At 32.2% G+C, this 27,608-nt stretch overlaps 1 protein-coding gene across 2 annotated transcripts; it reads left to right on the top strand.

Moving 5' to 3' along the window:
* On the top strand, positions 1-27,234 carry LOC140060875 (uncharacterized). 2 transcript variants are annotated; one of them, XM_072107234.1, is made up of 14 exons: positions 1-127; positions 910-1,058; positions 3,696-3,752; positions 4,085-4,236; positions 4,818-4,886; positions 5,869-5,967; positions 12,286-12,400; positions 12,991-13,112; positions 21,573-21,638; positions 22,535-22,691; positions 23,112-23,201; positions 23,605-23,688; positions 24,142-26,498; positions 26,711-27,234. In XM_072107234.1, the coding sequence occupies exons 1-14, from the start codon at positions 84-86 to the stop codon at positions 26,732-26,734; spliced, it is 3,585 nt and encodes a 1,194-aa protein (XP_071963335.1). In that variant the 5' UTR covers positions 1-83; the 3' UTR covers positions 26,735-27,234. The 2 variants fall into 2 exon arrangements, with proteins under 2 accessions (XP_071963335.1, XP_071963337.1); XM_072107236.1 differs by lacking the exons at positions 1-127; positions 910-1,058 and adding an exon at positions 1,613-1,635.
* Positions 27,235-27,608: the final 374 nt, after the last annotated feature.

Here is a 27,608-nt window from a genome sequence, read left to right as displayed (position 1 = left end):
ATGGCGGATAACTTTGATTCGACAAAATAAACAAAGACTAAAAATGGTGTTTATTCTTTGTTACTAGAAGTCTAATTCGAAAAATGTCCACTAAATATGTTAAATCATCTTTTTGTACATTTGTCAAGTAAGTACAAATTTGTAACGAGAAGAGATGTGGAATGAAATAGAGTTCATGATGCTAGGCCTAACTAGCTAGGAAAGGCTCCTTAACAAATCGGACACAGCGGGATCGAGGCGGTGATTCATTGAGGCAATAATACCTGTACACAGTAGGCCTTGGCTAGGCCTGGCTTGCGATGCGTTGAGTAAAGGTTTAAAATAGTGCAACGGTAACGTAGTGTAGTTAAAACATTAACACTCATACTTTTCATCAGTATAAATTAAAAAATGTGAAAATATTTGGTTGCATTTTGATGTAGGCTGCGCCGATTGTAATTGTATTGTAATAGTATGTATTCAGTTGTTGTTGGTCGTGTGTCATCGATCGACTAGGCCTAGCTAGAAGTATAGGAATAGAGTGATGGACCACACCGTGGTTGAATATGCTGACTGGCTGGAGTGAGACTTGTTTGTACTGTAGGCAGTGTAGTTCGTAGCCTGTTCTGTGGTGTATTCATAGTTTTTTTAATTTGAAATTAATGTTGCCATGATGATAGAATTTAAATTTATTTAATATACAAATGAAGGATATCATTGTAATAACTAATTAATAATAAATCAAATAAAAAAAGTGTTTCTTTGTCAAGTTATTGAGCTGAAACGAGATATAGTTGACAACCATTTACTTCAGTGACAATAATAATATCACTCCAGGATATTAACATATTAACTTGGAACAGCCATAACTGACCAAATCAGATGTCATTCTATGACAAGACCAACAGAATTGTATCTCTCTCTTTTCAGAAACACAAATTTGGTTAGAATTCCACCACCTAGTTGCCATATGGTATGCAGATTAACAGGTGGCCTAGCAACGCTGTACAAACAAGCAAAACCATTGCATCAACAATCAAATAATACAGGAACAGTTTCAATTAATTCAATGGTTGATGGTAATAAACCCTACTCTCTTGAACATTAAATTTGGCAAATGTTTAGGATAAGGTGTTACACAGTAAATAATATTTTAAGTAAAATTGATTCAATTGTTGGATCATTTTAATAAACATAATTGGTCAGATGTTTTGCCCTACTGTATCTGACGTAATTTGTACTTTATACTAAATACATTTGAGAATACTTGCGAAAAAATTAGTAATTCTCGGGTGGGATTCGAACCCGTGACCTCCAAATCACTAGCCTGGCATTTATACCTCTAGACCACCGAGCTTGCGCTGATGGCTAGTGGTTAGATTCGAGCCCAAGTAAGCAGCGGGTATTGTACCAACAGGGGGTTATAATTGTATTAAACTACTATTACGTCAGATTAGGGCAAAACATCTGACCAATTACTCAACTCCCTGACGCAAAGCTACTCAATAATATTACAATAAACATAATATAAAAAAATTAAAACATTTTGAAAAGAAAATAACTTAAAAATTTATTTCAAAATTAGGTTGATTTTATGAGCTACAGCTATACAAACTATTTTGTTCCATTTAGACTTCATGTATGTGCTAGTCAAAGGTTAGTTATTGCCAATAGCTGTATTGACAGTTATTTTTAACAATGATGCAAAATATATACTCTGACAAGTAGTAGTAAATTGCTAAATAAAGTAAGTAAAATCCCCCATCGCTCTTTACTGTTTCACCTCATACCTGCAGGTGTTAAAATATTGTAATGGGTAGCCTAGCATCCTCTTGATAGGATGTAAAGCCGGTTGTTTCATCTATGACAATGTTACACCCAATCACTCTTTACCTTGTTCGTCTGAAGGCATTAAAATACACCGATAAAGAATAATTTGGCACATCCTCTTGATAGGATGTTAAGTCGGTTGATGTATTTATGACAACTTGATACTCAACCAACCTGAATTCTATGAAATGAACATATAGTATATATTGTGGAGTAACTAGGTGACTAATGCCTTTCAATTGCAATATAACCACCAAATATAGCAATATCAATTTTATTTTTAAAAGTAAATAATGCAAATAGCTTTGAGGCAATTAATACAAGCCTTTGTAACTTAAAAAAAAAAGAAAAAAAAAGATCTTTCTTAAAAACCAACATTACTTCTGTTTCATCATACTGTACTTGATACCCAATCTTTTATTAAACTGGCGGAATTTTAAATAGGGGTGTGGCAGGGCTTAAAACCTGTCCTATCTTTTGGCTGAGCCCCCACTTGAATCTGCCTAGGTGCTTCTTACCTGTTTCTTATAAATTAAAAAAGTTAATAGACTAGAAAGTATTAATTGACAAAACTTACTATAATATTTTAATTCTCAAAATTGATGTAAAGTTTCAACAAAACTTGCAGTTATTCATCTAAATTAGTAGTATTAATAGCATGTTGAGATCTAAAGTGCTCACAGAAATATTATAGACAATGAATGGTTAACGTTTGTTTGGACAGGAAAAGACAACGTACCTGGAATTTGTCTTTAATTAGTGTACCTTGGATGGGAAATAGTTCAAGGTAATGTTGTAATTGAAACATATTTGATAGCAGTATTCATGTTATAGCTTGACAGTCACAGGTAATGTTCAACAACATTTATAACAATCTCTCAAGTCAGTATCATTTATCTTTAAAAAAATACATTGTAAGAATTAATTTGTTTTTGAATAAATTCAGTAGCTGCATCATTATATTTTAATATGACATTAATTACTAATAACATTGTCTTTTATATTTAAAAATATATGTATGTATTAATTGTTTTATAAATTGAATAGTTTATTTATTAAAATTGTCTAAAAATGGAATCTTAATATATTGTTATTTTTATTATTATTAATTAATATATTGAATAGTTAATGAAAAGACCTTGAAGCAAATTAAAAAGTTTAAAAATTGAATAAAATCAATGTAAAGATTTTAACTAGTTTATTCATTAAAATTGTAAAAATGTAATCTACTTATTATTATTATTATTGTTATTAATTAATAAATTGATATATTGAATAGTTAATGGAAGACCATGAAGCAAATGAAAAAGTTGAAAAATTGTAATTGCTGAAAAGATTGCATTGCTGAAAAGATAAGCTGCTGAAACTTTTATACCTGTAGAATAAATTATAACATAACGTGGATGTGATGACAAATGGACAATTTTTGCAAAATAATCAAATTAAACCATTAATTTAATTTTCTGTGAATTCATACATTTTGCATTTTTATTGATTAGAAAGAAGCACATACATCAAGAATTAAAATAATTATTTGTAAAATTGCACATTCTATAACACCTTAAGAAATTATTAGACTAATTGGAAATTAATAGAGAAGCATTTTGCATTTCAGTAGAGCACATTGTTTAATGTTATGGCAATAAATATTAATTTAAAAATTTCAATGTTGATCTTGTTGAGATTATGTTTTTTCAAGGTCAGTATTGACTTTAGAGAAATTAAAATTCAAAGTCATAACTTATCAACTAAACACTGCAGATCACGTTTTAAATCCATTGCAAAATGTATTTTTATATTGTTCAGAACTCTTAAAACAAAAGAATATTAGTTTGTTTGATAATTTATCTTTACTGTTTACGATTCATTAATTTTTTTTTTAATAGAAAATGTTTCTTGTACTGATGAAAATGGAATTTTTAATGCCGATTTATTCAAGGAAGGTAATTCATAGTTTTATAGGAATCAGAATTTATAATAATCATAATTAGTTTTAAATAATTTCTTTTATTTATTATTCTAGTTTTACCATTCTAAGCTCTGTCGACACTATCAAACTTTATGTGACAACAAAATGGGATGTGCCCATATATGGACACGATCATATCACTACCATATTTGGGCACATCTCTACCATATTTCGGCACATCACACTTTTTTGTGAAACTAGTTTGACTTTATACAAACCTAGGCATTTTACAATTTGAGATGGATGGTTGATGCTAATAATGATGATGAAAACAAATGTATATTAAATGTATTAATATATTTTCAGTGCCACTTTTGGCTAAAAGATACAAATATGTGAAAGTGCTAGGCCGTGGAATATCATCCATCCTCATACAAGCTGTAGACACTCACAGAAGGGATGACTATCAAGTGGCTATCAAGATCCTTCACACCGAATATCAACTGCTTGGTTATCAGGTAACAACACTAGAATATATATGGATTTTATTGTGCCACCTTCAAAATCTTCCACCAAGCATAAAGCTTATTTTGAACCACTCAGCCTATTTTGAACATAGCATCTACCCAAACTGTTACTACAGTTTGGGTTAACTAAATTCAAAGTCATCACAATTGATAAAATAAATATATATAGCTTAAAAATTTTCACTCGGTGAATTTGTTTGCGTGAATCGAAAGCATCGGCTTATACACATGCGTAGATAGGAATTTAGAGGATGGAAACCTGAATACGCATGCGTATAAGCCGACGCTTTTGAGTCGCGCGAATGAAAAATAAGCTTAAAGGGACATTGGACAACTGTTGCTATGAAGACCATGCCAACAGTGTAATTTAGCGTATTTGATTGGCAACTTTCCTGGTCAACATAAAGATTCGTTGAGTAATTTTTGTATTCAAATGGTAAATTGTAAACGGATTTTGCTCAAAAGAAAATTATTCAAATAGAAAACATTAATGTTTTTCTCAACCCTCAGAAAACAGAAAAATTATACTCAACCATAATGTCTCAATCGAATTGTTAAGTATTTTATTACAGGAAGCTGACACTGTACTAAGATTGAACAGACTAGATTCCAGTAATTTCTCAAGAGTAGTTAAACTTCTGGTAAGTGAGACAATAGATCAAAAATCATGAATTTTGATTTTTAAAATGAACTATTTAATTCGGTAATGATTAATATCCTGGCACTAGACTTAAACTTCGAACCCCTGAATCAAGCTAAGTACGATCAAAGTACCATAAAGTTTAAAACAATTCCCTTGTAGTTTAAACATTACACTGTGTAGGCATTATAAGTCTAGTCAATTAGTATGTGCCCCTAGAACTTTCAAATAAACTAATGGATACTAACAATAAAAAGAAAAGGTTGAGTATCCGTCAGGCTCTTTGTTCTAATTGTTAGAATAATAATGTAAAACACCTCAAGGCTCAGTTAATAATTATCCAACTTATTTATTACTGACATTCATATGATTGTTTTTTTATTTCTGTATTGGTATTCTAAATTACAGATTACATATTTAATATATTTGCTATTTTCTAGGAATAAAAGATTAAAGAAAAATGAGTTAGTAATACTAGTCTACAATTTTTTGATGCAAGTAGTTTAAAAACCCTATTTCTTTTCAAATTCACTCGTTTGATTTTCGCGTTGCTGTTCTATTGTTATTCAACTGAAGCTATTGTTAATTGAAGGGCTTGTTACATAACAATTACACCAAACTCGCATACACATGCTTGTAGTGAAATTAGCCTAAATCAGAAACAGCATTAAGACACACACAAATTAATATATATATTTGTTTTTTCCCGGAGAAATCTGAATTTTACAGTAGGCGGAGGTATGCACTCTCGGAGTGGCTTTCTAGTTATTTTATGTAGTTATTACTGTATTCCAGTTATCCCTGCTAACACGACAACTTAAAACCCAACAAAGTATCCCTTTTAATAGGAGTGTCTCCCGAATAGCGCTTTGCGTAGTAGACATTTCACGATGGGTCTCTTAAGCAAAGGATTTTACCTATTATCATTATAGATATTAAGGTTATATTTTTTTATTTTATTAAAAATGAAAATTATCTTTTAGAACACCTTCCAGTTTGGTGATCATTTTTGTATGGTATATGAACTTCTACGTCCAAACCCACTATATGAAGTTATTAGTAAAAAATTACATCGAGATAAGGTAAATTATATCAGCATTTATTATACTACACACTCATAGTTTACTGCAGTAATAATTATTATATTGCAATTTTATTTTGAATTTATATTTTGTAGAAAATTGCAGATATTAATGAATCAACCTGAGAATGTATTCAAAATTATATATTGAATTATATTGAAATAGAGAAATTGTTTTTAAAATAGGTTTTTAGTGTTATTTACAGGTGTTCTGATCAAATCTGTTGAATGTAAACACATCATAATGAGTTTCCGCTTTTGATGTTATTGATAACATCTCATCTTTCATTATAATGCATTCTTACAGTTACATTCAAAATAAAATTGTGTTGGAACAAAAAATGGAACATTTTAAATGTATGAAAAGTGAAATCTAAATACAGTCTACTCTCTGAAACACTGTTTTCAGTATAAAGTTCATTTCTCCTGGTTTCTTCCTTCCCTTCATTCCCTTCATTCGTCTTCCACAAATTTCTTCCTTCCCTTCATTCGTCGTCCACAAATTTCTTCCTTTCCTTCTTTCCCTTCATTCGTCTTCCACAAATTTCTTCCTTCCCTTCTTTCCTCTACTACAAATTACTTCCATCCCTTCATTCGTCTTCCACAAATTTCTTCCTTCCCTTCATTCCTTTTCCACAAATTTCTTCCTTCCTTTATTTCCTTCATTCGTCTTCCACAAATTTCTTCCTTCCCTTCATTTCCTTCATTCGTCTTCCACAAATTTCTTCCTTCCCTTCATTTCCTTAATTCGTCTTCCACAAATTTCTTCCTTCCCTCCCTTCATTTCCTTCATTCGTCTTCCACAAATTTCTTCCTTCCCTTCATTCATTCGTCTTCCACAAATTTCTTCCTTCCCTTCATTTCCTTCATTCGTCTTCCACAAATTTCTTCCTTCCCTTCATTTCCTTCCCTTCATTTCCTTCATTTGTCGTCCACAAATTTCTTCCTTCCCTTCATTTCCTTCATTCGTCTTCCACAAATTTCTTCCTTCCTTTCATTTCCTTCATTCGTCGTCCACAAATTTCTTCCTTCCCTTCATTTCCTTCATTCGTCTTCCACAAATGTCTTCCTTCCTTTCATTTCCTTCATTCCTCTATTACAAATTTCTTCCTTCCCCTTATTACTGTACTCCTTTTTTCTTTCTTCTATTAATTCTTCTACCATGAATTTCTTCTTGCCCTAAATTTCTCCATCCCTGATCCTGTGCTTCTTATTTCGTCCTTATTTTCTCCTTCTCATCTTTCGTCCTAACTTTAATTCTTACACAACCTCTTCCACTTAGATTTAATGGAAATATGACTTGAATGAAAAGCATGGCACATACACTTGTACATTGTTTATTTACAATGATACAATCATTTGAGCTTATCATTAATATCCATTTAAAGCATTTATAATGATAGATTTACAGTCACAATGCAATGTACATCAACATTGATGGATAGACAGCACGGAATAAAAGCGCAGAGACTGAAGACAGTGAATAACTAGTTATACGATGATTGATCCTTTGTTACTAAAATAAATTGAAAGGAGCTATTAACCAAAGCCGTCCTTTTATGTAGAGAAGGGCACAGATGAGAGCTGGCATATAACTGAATACAGTGTGTGTACACTATTTCCATCAGATTTATTTTATTCATTTTAACAATATTCAAAACAGCACATAGACTTGAGTGTGGTAAAAGAGGTCGCTGGACCAGTGTTGCCATAACGCATGCCAAATATAATACACAAATATATTTCGCAAATGTAGTAATATTAATATTAAATTAGGTTGAAATTAATGCTTTCTGACACTCGCACTGAAATAGTGAGAAGGTTAGTGTAAGGCCATCTTTCACATTACATTATGATGCGGATGAAGAATATAAAAAATAATTTATTTACATATTTCTTGCTAAAGTAAAACTATCAAATCGTTATTCTCTCGAACAATATTTGATTGTATTGTAGAAGAGAAATTAAAGGTTACTTGCATTAGCAAAATATAACAAGCTGCAAAAATAAAAGCCTTTCAACTAATTGGATTTGTGAATGGCCAGTTGCTTTGTTAAATATGGACAAATATATTGATAGAATACCAAGGATGTTTTCACAATAGACTATGAATAGTAAGTAGGTGATGCAGCTCACGGCAGTTGTAGTGATATGTACAGATTCTCTGTCCTCTATTTACAAATATGGCGTTAGGGATCTTTCAATTTGCAGCAATACCCTACGCATTGATTTGTATTCGGTTGTCATCTGAGCCTATTAATTGTATTGTCTGGACCTACAAACCACCTAAGGAATAGAATAATGTTCCTAACTTTCCCTGCATGCCTACAATAACCCAACTTATTTATAGGTAAAATTGAAATTTCCCTTTTATGTCTCCAGAAACCATAGAGTGTGTAAAATAAATAAAAATGATGCCAGCTCCAATAGATGTCAGATGAGACCATGCTAACTACAACTTTAGCACTAACCTGAGTATTATACTAAAACAACCTGACCTAAATATAAATTTATTGCTAATCTATATTTATGTCTAGACATCCCAATAGATTTTCCATACTGCATTATCTGTTTGTACATAGTAATAAACACTGTTTTATGCTTGTTTTCACAGTATGTAGGTGCTATTTATCACAAACTGTTTGGTAGCATCATACCTCCCTGGTTTCCTAGTGCAGCAGCTATCAGAGAACTTGCATATTCATTTACTTTATAGTTTTTTTACGGGGGTTTAAATATTAGTATTACTTTCCAACAAGAATAATCAATATTCAGATTATTTAAATGTAATATCCCTTTTACACAGGCAGCAAAAAAGCGGCGATGATCCTGATTGTGTAATCAGAGTCGTACCCGGGACGCAAAAATGTAGGCCGGTGTAAAAGGGGTAAAAAATTACCCGAGTCGCTGAACCAACAGGATAAGTGATGCGGAATGTATTCAGCGTCAAGTCAACCTGTGACGAACCCGTGTAATTGCGTGTTCGCTGTGTAAACAGCCCTGCGTATGATTTCCATGTTGGTTGCTATCCTTGCTCACTATAGTATTTCCATGTTGGTTGCTATCCTCGCTCACTATAGTATTTCAATGTTGGTTGCTATCCTCGCTCACTATAGTATTTCCATGTTGGTTGCTATCCTTGCTCACTATAGTATTTCCATGTTGGTTGCTATCCTTGCTCACTATAGTATTTCCATGTTGGTTGCTATCCTCGCTCACTATAGTATTTCAATGTTGGTTGCTATCCTCGCTCACTATAGTATTTCCATGTTGGTTGCTATCCTCGCTCACTATAGTATTTCCATGTTGGTTGCTATCCTCGCTCACTATAGTATTTCCATGTTGGTTGCTATCCTTGCTCACTATAGTATTTCCATGTTGGTTGCTATCCTCGCTCACTATAGTATTTCCATGTTGGTTGCTATCCTTGCTCACTATAGTATTTCCATGTTGGTTGCTATCCTCGCTCACTATAGTATTTCAATGTTGGTTGCTATCCTTGCTCACTATAGTATTTCCATGTTGGTTGCTATCCTCGCTCACTATAGTATTTCCATGTTGGTTGCTATCCTCGCTCACTATAGTATTTCCATGTTGGTTGCTATCCTCGCTCACTATAGTATTTCCATGTTGGTTGCTATCCTCGCTCACTATAGTATTTCCATGTTGGTTGCTATCCTCGCTCACTATAGTATTTCCATGTTGGTTGCTATCCTCGCTCACTATAGTATTTCCATGTTGGTTGCTATCCTCGCTCACTATAGTATTTCCATGTTGGTTGCTATCCTTGCTCACTATAGTATTTCCATGTTGGTTGCTATCCTCGCTCACTATAGTATTTCCATGTTGGTTGCTATCCTTGCTCACTATAGTATTTCCATGTTGGTTGCTATCCTTGCTCACTATAGTATTTCCATGTTGGTTGCTATCCTTGCTCACTATAGTATTTCAATGTTGGTTGCTATCCTCGCTCACTATAGTATTTCAATGTTGGTTGCTATCCTCGCTCACTATAGTATTTCCATGTTGGTTGCTATCCTCGCTCACTATAGTATTTCAATGTTGGTTGCTATCCTCGCTCACTATAGTATTTCCATGTTGGTTGCTATCCTCGCTCACTATAGTATTTCCATGTTGGTTGCTATCCTTGCTCACTATAGTATTTCCATGTTGGTTGCTATCCTCGCTCACTATAGTATTTCCATGTTGGTTGCTATCCTTGCTCACTATAGTATTTCAATGTTGGTTGCTATCCTCGCTCACTATAGTATTTCCATGTTGGTTGCTATCCTCGCTCACTATAGTATTTCCATGTTGGTTGCTATCCTCGCTCACTATAGTATTTCAATGTTGGTTGCTATCCTCGCTCACTATAGTATTTCAATGTTGGTTGCTATCCTCGCTCACTATAGTATTTCCATGTTGGTTGCTATCCTTGCTCACTATAGTATTTCCATGTTGGTTGCTATCCTCGCTCACTATAGTATTTCAATGTTGGTTGCTATCCTCGCTCACTATAGTATTTCAATGTTGGTTGCTATCCTTGCTCACTATAGTATTTCCATGTTGGTTGCTATCCTCGCTCACTATAGTATTTCCATGTTGGTTGCTATCCTTGCTCACTATAGTATTTCAATGTTGGTTGCTATCCTTGCTCACTATAGTATTTAATTTACATACAAAAGATAAGACTGATTTTGTTTATTCGCTTAATTAATAACTAAAAATGTATGTTTATTTGTTGTTCATTTTTATTTCAAGAAATAGTATTCTAAGGGCCTGTTTCTATAGAGCAGAGAATACGGTTTTGAATACCGTTCTTTTCAAGAACCGTTTTTTCTTGCCAGCAGAAATGAGTCCCCACAAAAAACCACAAAACTTTAACCAAGGACCACAATAACGTTTCAGGTAATAATTCCCCTTCTATGATGAAATGGATGCTATTTCTTGGGGATCGCGACAAAAAGTAAACATGACCTCGATCCAATCACGCTTCCGCCTAACGAACTGCATTGTGGTGTATATAATGATGTCATTCATAACGAACGCACATGGACGGAACCGGTTTTATTGGAGTAAAAATTGAGCTGCAACGCGATCTTTATTTATAAACAACAGCCGAAACCGGTTTCCAAAAAACCGTTCTTTTTTATTTTTCAATAGAAACAGGCCCTATAAGTATACTCAATTTTTTGTTGTATTGCCATAAAAAAAAAGAGGGCGGTATTTAGATTAATCTAAAATATTTACATGGGTTGGTATTTTAAAGTGTAAATGCATGCAACCTGTGTCATTCCCGGGTTAATGAATTAGGTGTGAAATGGAAATTTATCCGGACACGACACATGTTTGTTCTAAACTCGGCGGTGTAAAAGAGGTAGTCACCATTTCCTTAATAATGCATACCTATACTATGTGACTGTATTAGAAAAATATCTATAATACAGATTTATTGAGCGAAAATGTCCCTTTAAACTTTCAGAGATTAATTCTCTAAATCATGTAGAATTATGTTATTTGTTACTGGAAGACATTTCCTGTTTGCATGGATACCTAAAATACATCTCAAATTTCATTGAATTAAAACCTTAACTATCCCATTCATTATAATGATAGATTTAAAGGGACAGTTTACATTGACTTCAAACTGATTTGAGGAACAGGAACTTAAATTGATATATTAGCTTTATAGTTTGTAACATATATCTACATATGATTACTTGCCTTTAGTTCATTTAGTCTTTTAAAAATTAGGAACAATCACAAATTTACACATCAATACGACTGTACTATTTACATCTGGCAATAAGCTGACTCTTTAAATATAGGATAAAATGAACATTCCTGATATAGGACTTGAAAAGTGCACTCATCTATCATTTAACTAATAAAGTGTTTCACTATCAAACAGACTAATAAAACATCATTTAATAGATTATTAAAGTACCATGCAATTAATTTAAGGTGATTATACTTGGGGTGTATTCTTAAGTTCATTCTTTGGCATACTTAAGAATAAAAAGTCTTACAAATTCAAATATTACCAATTGCCTGCTATAAAATTAGAAAGACCACACTGATTACTAGGTTCATGGGCAACACACTTAACATGCTCACTTAATCCAATAATAATTTTACATGAGGATTTTATAAACTTAAAAAGTTAGCAATCAATACCAAGCCTCATCATTACAGGACTTAATTTGTTTTAAAAGCTTGGGTTTATTTCACATTCTGTCATTTTGTGAATTGTTTACTATTGAGTGTGTATGTACAAACATTTCATTTACTTTTAATATTTAATTTTTTTTTTTTAAAGAAATTAAAGTTGATTCGTAAGATTGCAGTTCAACTTTTACAAGTCCTTGGTTTTTTATCTCAAGCGAACGTGATCCACGCAGACTTAAAGCCTGAAAATATTCTGTGTTGTTCAGGTAAATAAATTGAAAATTATTCATTGATTGAAGCATTAACAAATTCAATTATCTTTGTAGTAAGATTGAGTGGTCCCCCTGGAATATATCCAGATAATAAGGATAAACTTAATCAAAAATACCTGGTACATAGGTCAGAGTATTAACTATGTACTTATGTATTCCAAAGTAAGTTGATGTGCTCAACATTATCAATTACTTTTCTGTCTTCAATGTTTATTTTGTTTGTGCAGGTATTTTTGAAATGAAGATTTTCTTTCCTGAAATATTATTACTTTAGGATTTAAGAATGAATGTTAATTATGACTAAAAGATCATTAACAAAATGTTTCTTTCTAGTTTTATTGATTAAGAACTGGTCTGAAAGAACTCAATCAAATATCTTTAATCTTGACCTGTGATTCTAATTAAAACTTGCCTTGATCAAAAGAGATCCATTGACATATTTTAAAACAAACCCCAAAAGATCTGACCTATATTTATAATACATTAATAATTATCTTTACTCATATATTAATGAGTATCGATAGTGTTGACAATTAAACAAGACATAGTGATAAATAGTGCATGATTTAATTATTTATTCACAGACGACATCTCTGAGGGAGTCAAAGTGGTTGATTTTGGGAATGCCATTCATTGCATCTTTAATGAACTTTCGCTTTACTACGACGACTTCCAACTACAAACAATACTGTACAGAGCACCTGAGGTTAGACATAATTATTCAATCAAGCGTGACATAATCGGTCAAGCATGATATTTTTGTAGACTGATTTTTTTTAATAGCTATTCAAATATTTATATTAGTTATATAATAAGCATAAGTCGATTATATTGAGAAGTAAGCATTAAGTACATAGACAAATCTTTGTACAACAACATTTTCTAACAAATATTCTATTTATGGTGTTTTTACTGTAATTTGTACTATAATTTATATTTTTTTATTTTTATACAACTGGGCTTATTTTAAGGTGGTACTTAAATATTACTTATACTGTAGAGGATTTCTTAATAGATAGTCTTATTTTAAAATGGTTTCTTGATAGATAGTGATTATTTTAAGTTGGTGCTTATTATAGAGTAGATTTGGCATTAGGTGGTTTTCATTGTAGATATTTTCACTGTGAAAGACACCTGCTCTCCTACTACTAATTGCAGAGTCACATGAGGTCTGGATATATCCAACAAAAAGCCGTATTAATCTTTGCATTTAGAAGCATCTATGTTTGAATGTGCTCAAGTCTAGACTTGACCTTCTGTTTGTCTGCTGCCTATATATGCAAAAAACAATATCGATCCAATCTTTTGAAGTAAAAACATTTTGCTCAATCATTCATCTCATATCAAACAATTCTAGTCAATCATTTATTCAATCTCTCTATCCCAAAATTATTCCAAAATATCTTGACAGTACATCATCAATGACCATACAAACATACATAAATTCTTTATTTATCCATTAGTGACATCATTAAGCAGTCCATTAATTTGACTAAGTCTGCATCATCCATCCAAAGCATATCTTAGCACTTTCACTCCTTTCCAATAATTGTTCAAAATGTAGTTTACATGATGCCATAATAGCTACATTAAAAGTAGGCGTTCCAAAAAAATGCTGTAATTAACGTCTTATGATCACTTAATTGAATTAATAGCTCATTTTACCTTCAGGAAAAAACACAATTGATCGCCTGCTTCATACCAATTGCTATCTACTGAATGTTCTGTATAAAATAATTATTTATTTTAATGTCGCGTTTTATACTAAGATTTCAGGGCGTTGGTGATTAGCATCATATGATTAATTCTTAGATTATAGCTGAACTTTCTCATTAGCAACTATTTATTACAACATTTGTCATGTAAAAGTCTAAATTATCCTCGTTAAAAAGTCATGTTTTGACAAAAGCAAAAATTCACTGCGGTTTTGCAGCAAATATATTTAAGCATTTATGAAACACATTTTGAATTACTCTATATTGGGGAATTATTGGTTTACTAATACAAAGATTTACATTATTCAGTTCCGTACTGGCTCTAGTGGTATTAACACAATTCTCATGAACATTACAAACGGATTAAAAGCTGACTTAATTTTCATAAACTTACAATGTAGATATTCTTTGAAAATGCATAGGCTACTAATCGGGTACTTCTTTTACACAACTCTTTCCTTGCATAATGATGCATACAAAGATTAGTAATTAAAACAAGTGTTATTTGATATAATCTGAAATCTGAAATGTATAAAATTTTGAATTTTGAACTGAAATTTAAAATTATATATCAATAATCTAAAATTCATATTGAATAGCATAATTCAATATTTGTATGATACTTTTAAGCTCCTTGTGTAATGTTGCGTATGTATTAAGGATATTATTAATCATCCAATCTGTATGCCATCGTGTAAAAATAAGTACTTTTAATGAAGGTAAATCAAATAGAAATATAGACAAAGTATATCACAATTAATGCAGTAACTTGAATTTTGTAGTGCATTGCAACATTGTCTTACTTAAACTTTAACTAAAAATAAGTGTGATGTAATGATGCATAAGAAATATTTACAAAAACAAATTATTGATTTTAAATCTAAAATTGAAGATCTTCAATTGAACATACTAGTGTAACGAAGGAACAATTTGTATCCCCTTGTGAAGTATGAGATAATTAGCTGCACAGTGATACAGTATACAGAAATATACATACAATTTTTAAATAAATGCTACACTAATTTTATTGTTGTTTGATGTGATAAACATACAGGGACATTTTCAAGTTCAACATTCTAAATTTCAGCAAAATGAATATATTGGTCATTTGATGACATCACAAAAGCTTATTAAAATTTTAAAAGTTATTTGTATCTTCAATATAAGCCATATACAAATAACATTCTCTGCATTTTGTCATGTATTTCGTTCAATTTCTAACAAAAAAATACTGTGGAATGCCCCTATATGCAAACGTTGCTTAGTAAAATCATGTGATCTTACTCTATTGATATGAATCTGAATAATGGTTCATGAATGACCAATGCTTGCATACAGCGAGCGAGTCTCATGAGGTATATTTGTATCGGTTTATATTGCAAATCCATATCATGAATTCTCATAATTATTAGTATATTACTGTGGCATATCACGCATTATTAGGCCTGAATAGCCTGCATAAAACTAGTAAATTTGAACTCTTATTCATATATTGAAACATTTTATAGAAATTTAGAGCATTGAAAGTAGTATTTTATATCATTTTCACGCACACACAATCTATTTTCACAATCAAGCAAGATTCGTATGAATAGTTTGAAACATATTTTCTTCCAATCGTATGATAAGTAGGCAAAAATGTTTTTCCTACCATCCTTACAAAAATAAAAAAACTAGATTGAAAAATATCTGATGATAAAATGACCTAACTAGCTGAACTGAAGTTTACCCCTTTTGTTAAACCTCCCCTTGTAAAAATCCTGGTTACAGGTTTGTGTGTAAGGAACTTGGCACTCTTGTAAGAAAGCTGTTAATAGGTTTAACTGAAGACCCGTAAATTTACTCAAGTCAAGCCAGAATTCAAGGCAGAATTTAAGCCAAAGACCAAACAAATTTACAACTATTATTTAATCAATCTTGAATAACACGATTAAGAAAATTACATTAGCAAAGCGTAATTATTTTATTAGTTTATGAAAATTTTAGTGAAAATAAATGTTGAATAGATAAATGCATAATATTATTCTGTCAATGAGAAATTCTAATAATTATAATCGACAAATACAATTCCATTTCCTACTTAAGTGTTCTGCTTTAAAATGTCATTTATTTCATTTTTAATATTTTTTTCCTCAAATGATTTAGCATTCGTAGTGATTACTGTCTGTAATTTCAGAATTTTGTTCTATTACACTTATGACCTCATGCTTTCAGGTGTTTGCTCATTATCCAAGGGGCTGACCTGGTTGTACAGGCCAGCATTTTTCAACTATGAACTCCCAGGGCTTTGAAAATAGATGTAGTATTTTGAGTTGTAATTCCCAAGGGGCAAGCTTCTTAACTTTCGTTTCCCAGGGTACTTCATTTATATGCGGTCTTATGTAACTAGCAAAGGTGCTCAATACCTGGAAATTGTAATCATTATGGGCGGGGCAAAATCTGCGATGCTGTAACATCTTTTATTTTAAAAAAAATGATGGTAGCATATAGCTGCTGACAATAATATAAGAGAAATATATTATTCTAATATTCAAATTATTTTTAAATATTGTTTTAATTTTCATAAATTGTAACAAGACAATTTTTACACTCAATGCAACAACAAAAATGCTTCCAATAAAAATAAATTGTAAAATAAAGAAGAAAACCAAATTGAAATAGCGCTGAATTTGAAGCTAGTCCTCAAGGTATGAGAAACAAACAATTTGAATAAGATAAACTTGTAAATAGATTCCCATTGCATTAGAGACTTATATTATAAGAAGATGCGCTTAAGTTCCTTGCTAGCCTTCTCCCACATGTTTCCTAATTTGTATACTTTGCATACAAAATAAAGAGGGCACTCAAATTATTTATATATATTATTAATATTATTATCATTAATACAGGTCTGTTCTCTTTGATCTCTTAAACCACTTTCCAGAATACAATCACATCAATATTATAAACTCTGACCACTTTCAGTTAATAATAGCAATAATTATCATAGTACAGAAGTGCGTCTCTTTGTTCTTGTTTTATTCCCTTAAGGATTCTCAAGTGATTGCCCCTGGGCATTTTTCTCTGAAATCCAAGACACGCAAGGCCGCGAGTATCATTGAAATGTGCGTGATACAGTGCAATTGATTAAATTCCAAATGCGTAATTCATATTGAAAATAAGATCATCTCTCTAAAATAACAAAGGAAAGGTTTAAGGTGATACGTTTAGTTAATGGTGTTGTCATTTTAGCGTGGAATTTGTGTGTGATGAATGAACATGTGGGATCAAAGGTTAGACGTGTACTATGGACCAATACAAAAGTACAATGCATTTAAATTTATAGTTCTTTTTTAAAAAAATGGATTAATGTTAATGAATACAGATGCGTACTATGATGCGTATGAAATTTGTTTCAAGCTTGGTGTGAAAGCAGGCTTATTCACATATCCACTGTGACTACTTTATGTTCGCACTGAGACCCGATTCTAATCATGAAAAATGGGTGTAATGTATATAAATAGAACTATATACAAACAAATACAGTGAGTGTGATTTTGTTTTGTTTTAACCATATTTAATGATGGTGATCCATTCAGCAATTGCTGATCATTATAGGGACCCTCAGAGGTTCACAAGACAAACATATATACACAAGATGCTCTATATAAACAAAGTCTTACAAGTCTTTGGGAGCACCCATAGTCTTAATCTGGGCTCAGTGTAAAGAACATACTGTAGCTTACTTGAGAAGACCTTGATTCCCTACCCTTATTACATTGCTTCTCCCAAAAGGAATGATGGTGACTATGTGTCTTATGTTTATCATGATATCTCATCATTAATCATTCATTTCATTCAATTTACATTGTTGTGTTTGTACATACATGGATCATTAATAGTAACTAAATTCATTTTCTGTGATTGTAATAGTTCATGCTGTAATGAGAAAACATGCATTGATTTCTAATAACTTTACTAATTTTGTTACTTTTTAGGGATCAAAGTAATTCTACTGTAGTTACTACAATTTTTTCTGCAACAATGTATGATTTTAATTGTTTCAGAAGTAATAATAAACAATAGGTATATTAACCCCCCTGCAAAATCCTGCTAAATAATTGGAATAAAAAGAATGTTTGACTGCAATGACTGCAGTAGAATCTACCATATAAAACATTTTCATGCAACTTGATCCAGGAAAATTTGTTAGATAATCTTTTTATATATATATAAAAAAATTATTTATATCTCTACCAAGCTACCTTCATTGTTTTCTACTCTTATTCAGTCTCCACCCACTATTCAATACGCTGTTTCTATTGTTATATTTCTTTTATTCCTGTCCACCCAGGCAGTACTTGCCAACTCATAATGCTATGACTTTATCAAAATTCCCTCACTTGCACTGATGAAGGGCTTGTGTTGCCCGAAAGCTCTGCTAACTTTTCTGGCTGTTTACTTTACCGTTTTGATTAATAGCTTTTCGCTTTTTATTTTTGTATCTCCATTGAGATCCAGCCACTGATACCCACAGCATTGTCATTTTTTTCAGTAATTTGCCTTTGGATTTATATATATATATATATTTTTAAATATTTTATATTATTGTTGTTTGTTCTGCTTAAAACACAACACAAGTACAATAATCAAGTACAATAATTCTTACATTCATACTTTGTTAGAGATTGTGTTAAACTTACAACTTTTCCAACAAGATTAATGTTCTTTCAGTTGCATTCACACCTGAGAAGCGTCTAATGATTCTGGAAGATTATATCATTCACATCATTTTGTTTTAGTACACGCTTGAGATCTAAGCATGTACACTTGCAACACACCAGCCCAGATCATCTTACAAAAAGCGCAATGATCAAATTCCCACAATCATGAATCTTATCCGCAACCCTGACGTATGTTGAGAATTTATTGTACAATTGAGAATGTTTTAAATACGTTTTTGCACCTGAGTAATACTAAGTTAATATCTTTCAGGTGCTAAGCATTGTAATTCTTATGTTTGGTCCTGCATCGTGCACACTATTGTCATGTTTTGGTAATAAACAAGAAGGGTAGTGATATAATCCTATTCCATCATTTAGTTTAAGGTTACCAGAGCGTCCCTTTTTGGATGATATAACAGCATCACATCTCCTCATAAATTATGGTGAGACCTTCAAGTTTTATAATGCGAGATCAAATATCATGGCCAATTATGACTAAATGCCATAATCATCATTATACAAAATTGTTATCGTAAATTTTTATCTTTTTATCCCTTTCGTAAAAAAATGTGTTGAAAGTATGCATTGCACAATAAACAATTGCTACTACATGATACAAAACTAGAGACCTAAACTTTACACACAGTCAGTAGTCACCCACAGATTAAATGCAGGTGGCTTTTAACATAATAATTCAATCAATAAATCAACCAATCATCAAAAACTGAAAGTATCAAAGCGTGATAAAAGTTTGAACAATAAGTGTGAGAATTAAGTCATTAATTAATTTGGATTAATTAAGATGAATTGTGGGGGTAATCACTTTATAAGTTTAATAAAAATTGAACAACGGATGTGAATACAAAGCAGTAAAATTATACAAGCTATTGATAAATTTTTAATCTCAATTTCACACGATACGACCTGTAAAATTCTGTACAAAATCTCAGCTTTGCAATATGTTATAAGTATGTACAAGTTAAAGTTCTCAATTTGACACATTTGTAACACTCCAAACGCCTAATGTTTTCAGAGCAAACTTCAGTTTCTAAATTTAGCATAAATCGTTTCTTTGAGTAGACTTGTTGTACCAACAACCTATTTTTGTCAAGGAGTGTAACCTTCAAATGAGATGTTTAGCTGTTGGGCTTTGTCTTTATACATTGCTAATATAACGCTAGTATTTATTAGTTACATATTGCACTGCTACACATTTTAGTTCGTAAGAAACAAAATTTCCTTAGAGGCAACAACATGATTTATGTTTTGAACTTTAGCCTTTATGTATGCAAATCATTCATGTGCATTATGAGGGGACAATTGTCCTTCAATACTACAGAGGGAGGAAAGAGATCTTTTTAGGTCACTACATTAACAAGTTGACACCAATTTGTGAATAAATTAATTATGACACTTTTGAATTTGAACACTATCTACTAATGACTTTCACATTGATACATTAATAATGATTGAATTGGAATGATGTGAGTACATGACAGTCATTAAAAAACTATCATTCACAATTGTTTTGATAGTGTACCAAAAAAAAAACAGTTTTATGATACTTGAAGGCATTAAACTATAATTAATATATTCAATGTTGCTAAACTTTCAATCCTCTACCCAGATGACAAATGGCGAACAAATGGGAAACTGAATCTTCTTTTCAACCTATTCTTATTCTGTGTATTTATAAATTATTTTGCCTTTATTATTCCTTAAAGGCAGAGTATGATTCATTTTAGTTTGGCAGGCTTTGCCCTATGTACATAGGTAAATCCATCAAATGTACTGTATTAAATTAGGAACAAATGTCACTAACCTGTCCCTTAATATATCACATTCTAAATGGATTACATACAAAACTACATAAAAAATTAGCTACATTTTATTTATTTATTTTAAGGGTCTTGGCCCAAATGCTTTGCTTATTTTGATTTCCCTTTTCCATAACTTTTTGAGGACATCTTTGTACATATTCTTATTTTTATAGAATAAATTGAAATAACTTGGGATTGACTACAATAATATCACTTTGTTACCCAGCTATTAATATTGTAATGTAATATTGTTGATTTAATGCAATTACTACAGTAAATGCACTGTGTAAACACAAGTATATATTATTTTCTGTCTAGAATAATAAGTTCAGCTTACTACTTAATAATAATAATAATAATAATAATAACTTTATTGTTTCTCTTTTATAACAGAGGCACAATTCTCAAGAGATGTGCAACAACAAAAAAATAAATATGGACTTATCTTACTACACAATCAAATACAAACATTATAAATTATTACATTAAAAAGTATATACTTACATGGAAGCTAACACTGCAACAGCATTACAATATTCTAGTAAAATACTATGCACAGCTCCAACAATTCACCAAGGCTCAATATTGGTCAAAAGCATACTGTGCCTTCCTCCAAAAATGAGAGTGTAATTAAGTGTAGTCACTTAGCTTGACTTTAATTCCACAGCAAACCCTTGAGACCAGCAGCCACTACAGCTTACACACATCCACACTTCACTGATTTCTTTCATCTACTGTGTATGCTGTGTCTATGCAAATGAGTTTACTTAATTTGCATATGCATTGCACCTGCTTCCTGTGTAGAAAGTTTACATGCATTTGATATGCTAATTTAATTTACATATTAACATAATGATAGTAATATCTATATTTTAATGATTTAATGCAATTACCAATTCATACTTTTTTAATGTTTTGTTTCTTTAAGGTTGTATTTGGCCTTCCATTTGGACCAGAAATTGATATGTGGTCTGTTGGCTGTATCTTGGCAGAGGTAAAATCCTATTGTATATGATTAAATAATGTATGTTTTATTACATTATTTAAATAAACATTGACATAAACATACAAAGAATAATAAATGATATGTCATTCATCTTACTGCGATCAAAGAGCTCACATTATTACCCCAGTGATTGTTTAATCAAACACAAATACAACATCCAATATAAACAGAGGGCTACCCATATATATATAACAGTTTTTATACTTTTTTATAACTATTGGATAATTCAAACATTATTTAGTACAAATATTAATGCCTAATATGGCCTTGAAGACAACTTAACAGCTTATGAACCTACAATGACGATGCCATTTCCCTTTTAATATCTTCCACAATTTGATTAAAACGTACTTCATTTAGTATTCAGATTGGGGGTATTCACAGAATCATTAAAATAAAGTCGATACAAAATAAATATTTATACATTTTATCCTGACTATATCGATCGACCCAGATAAAATAAAAGGTACAGCAGTTATTTAAAAAAAAATCCTGACAAATATTTATATTGACTGCACTGTAGCTCAGAGTAAACCTAACATAATATAAACAATTTTATAAACTATTTATTTATTTGTGAATTGTATTGTTCAGATGTTTTCCTACTCTGACACATAATTGTGTAAGTACATTGATTCAGACTTGATTGATCCACAACCTGCACCCTTCAGATCACTAGCCCATCAGAGTAGGGCAAACATCTGACCAATTACTCAACTCATTTACGCAAATCTACTCCACAGTAGTTAAATACAATTATCAAATATTAATTGTATTGGTATTTGTTAGTGTTATTCATCATATACTATTTTTATACTTATGCCCCCACCCCTCCTATGTGAAATTGTATAACCTGTATTTACCAATATTTGTAATAATTTTAGTTGTATATTGGAGAACCGTTGTTTCCAGCCAAGAGTAGTGATTTCTTGCTGACCAGAATGATAGGGCTGCTTGGTCCACTACCAGCTTCTCCGTTCAACAGGGGCAAATTCCACAATGATTTTATAGGCTACATTGGAGAAAAGCAACCACCACATGGTATTTTATAAAGCTCTGTCTACACTATCACTTCAGTTTTACAAAAAAAGTGTGACGTGCCCAAGTATGGTATTTTTTTGTCACAGAAAGTTTCATAGTTTAGACAGAGCCTAATTGTAAAATAATAGGGAATTAAAATCAAATCAAAAAGGGATCCAAAAATGTTGGTCAGGTTGGATGGTCAACCCCTAATATATTTTTAGATAAATAAATCCATTGTTGATGTACATTACATTCTTAGAAAACCCTCCAAGCTGCTGTATAGGATGACATCCCTCAAAAAACAATTATACAAAGCAAGAACTAAATGTCAAAGTAGCTATAAGTACATTATGTGCAAGAATATCATTAGTATTATTGCAATTTGTACAGTTAGTTTTCGTCATTTTCTTAATTTACTTGCGGTTTTTTTTCTTCTAGTAACTGTGAACAAGATCAAACATCGTTTAAATGGTTCCCCAGATTTTGCTTTTGTTACATTTCTCTATGGAATGCTGAAATATAATCCAGGTAATTTACTAAACATTTGTAGAGGGACATGGCACATTGGTAAAAAATCAGTTTTGTATGAGCACCTTCTTGGTACTGTATCTTGATTTCACACGTATTGGCTAGTATCATGTAGCAGAACTAACCCGTAATCTAACCTTAACACAATACAGCATTACACATGTTTCACATGTATTGCCTAGACTATCATAGACCAGAACTAACCTGTAATCTAACCTTGCATGATACAGGCATCAGATGTAATTACGCTGTGTTACTGAATTATCCTATGACACTATATCCTACCTTATTTTGGTCCCTATCCACACTTTGCTAAATGATGTTTAATTCTAAATTCACTAATGTTTTTAATGGTGTAGTATGTTTAATTATTATATATTCAAATATTTTTCTATTTCTACAGATGAGAGGATGACAGTGTCAGAAGCTTTTCAACATGCATTTATCGCACCAGAGGTCGCAGGTCGATTTCTTTTACATGGATTAAGTATGTCTACTTAATATTGAGTACTTAATGTAGAGTACTTATCACTACTAATAACCTATCAAATTGAATGTAATGTTTTAGTAAATACATGCTAGTGGGCAATACAATAAAGCAACATTTTGTGGCTTAGTGAGTGAAAGATTTGTCATGACAGGTTAAGATACTAAAATTCCTAGGGTCCAGCTTGTTACGGCTAAACTCCATTTAGTGAAAAAAAAAAGGTGGGGAGGAAAGCAAATTATTGACGGCTTGATTAATATTTTTAATGAATTACAAATTAGTATTCCAGCAAAAATACCTGAAAATGATTCATCACACCAAAATATGACATCGTGACAGAAAACAAAAATTCTAAAAAAATACTGACATAAAAGATAAAATTATAGTATAATCAATTAAAGTTTGTTAAATCACGATTAATATTATCATTAATTTGTATCTTTCTTAATTTAGAAAATCCATATTCCACGCTGGATATAGATGCTAGTTTATACACAAAATCTCCTGATGTTTCAGCTGATATTGCTAAGGAGTGTTTAACAAAAGTAGAACTGCTTAGAAGGGGGACTTTTAGAAGAGCTGTAGCCGAGGTTTCTCCCTTCATATCCAAAAAGAAATCACCTAGAGTAAATGTACACCCTCAAACAGTCCACACTACCCAACGAGAGAGGGCAGTAAACAGAAATGATGTCGCTGGAAGCAGAGACATGGACTGTGACACTACCCAACAAGAGAGAGAAATGGACAGAGGTGTTGTTACAAGTAATAGAATTAATATAGGTCAGGTCACAACCCATCAAAAGAGGGCAGTAAACAGGAATGATGTCGCTGGAAGGAAAGTAGATGCACAGAATGCTACTACCCAACAAGAGAGGGCAGCGAACAGGAATGATGTCGCTGGAAGGAGAGTAGATACACAGCATGATACTACCGAACAAGAGAGGACAGTAAACAGGAATGATGTTGCTGGAAGGAGAGTAGATACACAGAATGCTACTACCCAACAAGAGAGGGCAGCGAACAGGAATGATGTCGCTGGAAGGAAAGTAGATGCACAGCATGATACTACCGAACAAGAGACAGTAAACAGGAATGATGTCGCTGGAAGGACAGTACATTCACAGCATGATACTACCGAACAAGAGAGGACAATAAACAGGAATGATGGCGCTGGAAGGAAAGTAGATGCACAGAATGCTACTACCCAACAAGAGAGGGCAGCGAACAGGAATGATGTCGCTGGAAGGAGAGTAGATACACAGCATGATACTACCGAACAAGAGAGGACAGTAAACAGGAATGATGTCGCTGGAAGGAGAGTAGATACACAGCATGATACTACCGAACAAGAGAGGACAGTAAACAGAAATGATGTCGCTGGAAGGAGAGTAGATGCACAAAATGCTACTACCCAACAAGAGAAGGCAGCGAACAGGAATGATGTAGCTGGAAGGAGAGTAGATACACAGCATGATACTACCCAACAAGAGAGGACAGTAAACAGGAATGATGTAGCTGGAAGGAGAGTAGATACACAGCATGATACTACCGAACAAGAGAGGACAGTAAACAGGAATGATGGCGCTGGAAGGAAAGTAGATGCACAGAATGCCACTACCCAACAAGAGAGGGCAGCGAACAGGAATGATGTCGCTGGAAGGAGAGTAGATACACAGCATGATACTACCGAACAAGAGAGGACAGTAAACCGGAATGATGTCGGTGGAAGGAGAGTAGATACACCACTTGACACTGCCCAAAAAGAGAGGGCAATGGACACATGTGTTGTTCCAGGAAGGAGAGTTAATGCGTGCCCCCAGAAACCCCAAACAGCTCCACAAGCTAGTTGTGCTAAACATTCTCGGTCATTGCCCAGTTTAAATAAAAAAGGAAGAACAAGAAAGCCATTTGAATATTTTGACAAATCAAGAAAAAATGGGTTAAAAAACTGCTTGGATGGATTTAAAGAATTGGAAAATTGTGACGATCTCAACAGCATTTATGGCAATGTAAATGACCCATATGATATAGACAACATTTTCAATGATGTTATAACTCCTGTTAAATTACACAGTGAAAAGCATAGCCAACAAAAACAAAACATAAAGTTAAAAACCAAGCAATGTAGAAAATCTTTAAAGATACATGATGACAATAAGGAAGTTGCAATTCCAAGAAAATCACCCTATTCTGAAAAAAAGAGAATTGAACCAGAACTCGATTTAAAGAACATCGGAAATAGAACAAAAATTGCAAAAAGTTCTTTAACAACTGTGAATAGAAAGCGAAAAACACTTAATAGCGAAATACAATTTTCTGATAAATTGACAACATTTACAACTGAAAACACTTTGAAAATTAAAAAACGACCAAAACTGAATGATGAGGAACAAGCTATACGCTCACCTGAAGTACAAAGAAACAGCCCTAGAAAAAATAAAGGTGAAAGGATCTTGAACAGTAAACTAAAACATAGAAATGATATGGATGGTTCTAAAAAATCTCATCAAGAACTTGAAAAACATTCAACAAAAAAGCAAAGTAAAACTGTTAACAAACATGATAAACATAAAAAAGAAATTAAGAATAAAAACCATCCAACTTTGAACACAGATAATTGCATTGATAAGGACAGCAGTACAAGTAAAACACTCAAAGTTAAGATTTCAAATGTATCGACAGTTAATTCCAATGTAAAGCAAGATTCAGTGGAACATTTCTTACAATGTAAAGATTCTGAAAGAGATTGGTTTCATGTGGACTCTGTGAAGAAAAGGAGGCGAAAAGAACAGTACTTTAATTCACAAGTGGTGAGTATACATCTATATATTTGTGTGTTTTATTTCAGTACATACTTGTACAGAACACATCTTGACCCATTTTGGTTGTACTTGCCTTTCCCATATTGGAATTGTCAGCCAAATAAAAGCATGGATGTACTTCATAAAAGCAAGGCAAAGAATTCTTAATATTAACTAGATCTAAATTAAAATTAACATTGTTCTGTTTTTTTTTACTATAGGAAGATGACATTCTTTTACTGTAGTGGATTCAATAAAGCTGGTTAATCACCCACAACTTGCAAAACCAACAGAGGGCGCCATACTGTTGGGCCAGGCGTCTTTGTGATTGTTCAATAGTTCAAATTTGATTAACCCATTATTAATACTATTGCACATGTGTTGCTGATGCTACTAATGTAACACTCACTATTTATTGTGACGTAAATATCAGGTTTAAATTTTTTCTTAATTTTAAGTGTAATCTGTGATTTTGATTCTGTATCCATAATTGGATGTAAAACATTGAGTGCAAAACGATACATTTAGATAAAACACATTAAATAATTTAGTCTAGGCTCTAGACTGTGTTTCGATAAATATTTTGGTACATTTGTAAATACTTGATCTCGAATCAGACAAAAATTGAAATGACGACTAGTGGACTGGCATGAAAAAGACAAATTAAATACAGACTTGGGGCAAGTCTATAAATAATGTAATGTTAATACTTTTACTTAAAAATAATATATTTTCTCAATAAAATGTTGACAATAGAATTTAGTTTAATTTTCTTTATTTATTACACAATATGCAACAATTCTCTAGTTTATGTGTATAATAATAATAATAATAAATGAAAACTTATATAGCGCCGGTATCCTCCACCCATGTGGCGCTCATGGCGCTTTGTGCATTAACAACGTGCGAGAACATCAGCGAATAGCGACGTCTTTAGGTTGGTCTTGAAACTGTTTAGACTAGTTGAGCATTTAACTGTTGCTGGTAAGCTGTTCCATACACTTGCGGCCGCAACGTAAAAAGATCTCTGACCCCACTGATTTTTCGCTCTACGCTCTTGAAGAAGGTTTTGTGACAATGATCGTAGGCCTCTGCGGGATGATTCGTAACGATCCACAA

The sequence above is a fragment of the Antedon mediterranea genome, chromosome 10 (assembly GCF_964355755.1).
Source record: "Antedon mediterranea chromosome 10, ecAntMedi1.1, whole genome shotgun sequence".
Taxonomy (NCBI): domain Eukaryota; kingdom Metazoa; phylum Echinodermata; class Crinoidea; order Comatulida; family Antedonidae; genus Antedon; species Antedon mediterranea.
Note: the sequence above shows the minus strand (reverse complement) of the source record. Positions and strands in the feature narration are given on the sequence as shown.